The sequence below is a fragment of the Mesitornis unicolor genome, unplaced genomic scaffold (assembly GCF_000695765.1).
Source record: "Mesitornis unicolor isolate BGI_N332 unplaced genomic scaffold, ASM69576v1 scaffold21874, whole genome shotgun sequence".
Lineage (NCBI taxonomy): Eukaryota > Metazoa > Chordata > Aves > Mesitornithiformes > Mesitornithidae > Mesitornis > Mesitornis unicolor.
In genome coordinates, this window is record NW_010181059.1 from 5,818 (window position 1) to 8,540 (window position 2,723).

Sequence of the window (2,723 nt, forward strand, 5' to 3'; positions counted from 1 at the left end):
CAAAGTGTGCAACCACTCCTCCAGTGCTCTGCAATAGGTATGATTTGTTCTAACGTCACAGTAGATATTTAAATAAATGAAAACTTAAGACTTACTTTAGTAACTGGGTCAAACGTATAGCTGCCTTGTGTAGCAGTGAGGTTCATATTAAGTACAGCCTTTGGCATGTGAACTGTCACGACAACTCCTTCGACTGTTTTCCCCATATTCTGTTTTGGTCCAATGGTAACATCAAATCTTCCTGAAGAACTGTTTTCCTTGAAACTGATCATGTGTTTCACATACACTGGAATTGCCACCAAGCTGAAAAGAGAAGACAGTAGCTGAATGCATCACCCTGGCTACTTCTCTGCTCGAGAAAATAAAGCTCTTTCTCGTAAGTAGTTCTTTTGTTTCTGGCAGGTATTCAAGTTAATAAACAGTCTGTTTCAAAAGTGAAAAGTGATACCCAGCTCTTCAACATCATTGCTGAAGTAATTTTATTAGCAGAGAAATCACAGGAAAAAAATATTTTCTTCCAAATCGCTTGTCCTAATCTCTTATTTTTTTAAAATTAATCTCACTGAGCCAATTCTCAGAACAGCCACCACTCAAATCAGACTTAGTCTGCAAATACCTGCAGTTTAGACTTCTTAGCTTTATCCTTTTTAATGAAGATCTGAGTCCTCTACAGATACAGAGACTCAGCCACAAAGCATCTAGCAGCAACAATGACTACCAGGAATGAACAGCCCTGTGTTACTGTCATGCGTGGTTTATCCCACTGAGAAATGACTGCTGAGTACTAGCAGCTGACAGAAAAAATGTTCTCTTAGTTTAGTGGAGACAGAGAAACAGACGAGACAAAACCTAAGAACATGCGTTTTAGCAACAGTGCAAATTCCCCCCGTAACAAGGAGAAATCTGCAGTTACTCAGATGGAAAGTGGTAGATGGTGCATCTGAGGAACACCAGTGTGTCACCTACTTCTGTGAACTGACACGGTAGGAGATCAATCTGAAATTCCCATCGGGAGGAATAAATGAAAGGACTCTCTCGGACTCCCAGCGTTTGAAACGAATACAGGGATGGAAGCTGACGTCATCCAGCAGCCGTGGGTTCTGTAGGGAGTGGCAAAGTGCTAAGTGAAATCTCATTAAGTATCAGCAGTTTGAACTAGCTACTGAACTCTACACAATTCCCAGTTCTTAGACTCTTGAGTATCATTCCTAGCTATGTGACACACGTTACTGAGCTACATGGATTTCTGGTCTGACTTGGTACAGCAGTTCCTGTGAACATATTTTTATGTACAGATAAAAGCCATTCCAGCTACTGAGCAGTGCAGCTCCATATGTAATGCAAAACTTGTTACATTATTTTTCGTAAGTGTAACACATGAAGTAGTGATTGTGCTCTTAAAATCGTTTAACTCTGCTCATTAAGAAAAATAAATCCTGAGCAATCAAAATTCCCAAATATATACTAAATTTACCATGAAAGAAAGAGAAAGATCTGGCATTCCTGAGAGCTTAATACATGAATCAATAACACCTTGGATTTCTGCAAAGACTGTGGAACCTGCAGGAGAAACAAACAAACAAACAAAATACTCTTAACATTACTAGCAAGGGCCTAACAAACATTGTTAAGTGCAGCTAGAGGGCACAGATGACATTTGCACAACACTCAGGAACACGCCAAGCATAGATAGAAAAGGTCATTCCAGTTACCTATGGCCTGGGCAGCTTGCTAAAATACATGAGCCAGAGCAAACAGCTTGTCCCAGATCAGCTAATGACACTTGTGCTAGCTGTTACACAGGGCTTGTACTGGATGTGCCTGAACTGCTTGCCAGCAATGAGCAAATCAGATTTCCAGAATACGCAAGCCCTGAATCTTCCTTTCTTTCATCCCCGCTCCCTGTCTCCAGAAAACTAGCAAGTTGTGTAGTGGTGCAGGGAAGTCAAAGCACATCAGAACAGTCAACATCAAAAAACAGCATATAGCAGTCTGTGCTATACAGCTCCAGATAACCTTGCCTTTCACAAGCATGGCTTGTTTAACAGTGGGATTACATATTCATCTTGATGTTAAATAAATCTATAGCAAAAAAACACCCAACATACCCCAAGCAAGAATACCAAGCATCTTACCCGGAAAAGGCCCATTTCCTTAACTGCCCTATAATGGCAGAAAGGCATGAGCAGGACTCTGGACTAATTAGCCCTACAAACAAAGGTTATTTTAGAAGATACACAGAAATTATTGCTGACCTAGTAAAGAGGAAGGAGAAATGGTGGGTTAATCCTTTCCCTGAAGAGATCCTGTTTCAGAAGAAAGCAGTTAACCATATTCCTATGAAACAAGATAACATCTCTATTCTAGGAGAGCAACCATATCTACTTCTTAGTCCTAGTGAAGGTTAGAGAGAAAGATTCTTGCATTGCTAGTCCCCAAGAGATCAGTGCATGACTACTGCAGTGGATCCTCAGTACGAATTTAAATAGTTGGAGGACACTGGCTGGGCTTGAAATACATCCAGAAACACAAATGTGGTCTTGGTTGTAATTCCTCAGAGTAAGCACTCATACTAGGTTTGAGAATCCTATTGAGCCAGCTGTTCTGACTGTGACTGCCACCTTCTTTTAGTTTCAAGATGGCAAGAGTAAGAGCTGCATAAAAGCTATTTATGACTATCCAGTTCAATGGTGGCCAAAGTGTTCGTCGAATTGGTGTAGGGA

At 40.8% G+C, this 2,723-nt stretch overlaps 1 protein-coding gene across 1 annotated transcript in view; it reads right to left on the bottom strand.

The window, feature by feature from the left end:
• AP3M1 (adaptor-related protein complex 3, mu 1 subunit) overlaps positions 1 to 2,723 on the bottom strand; it is a 10,785-nt gene that overhangs the window by 3,676 nt on the left and 4,386 nt on the right. Inside the window, 3 exon segments of the mRNA XM_010183304.1 lie at positions 96 to 303; positions 967 to 1,100; positions 1,475 to 1,560. Coding sequence (XP_010181606.1) covers positions 96 to 303; positions 967 to 1,100; positions 1,475 to 1,560 — 428 coding nt within the window.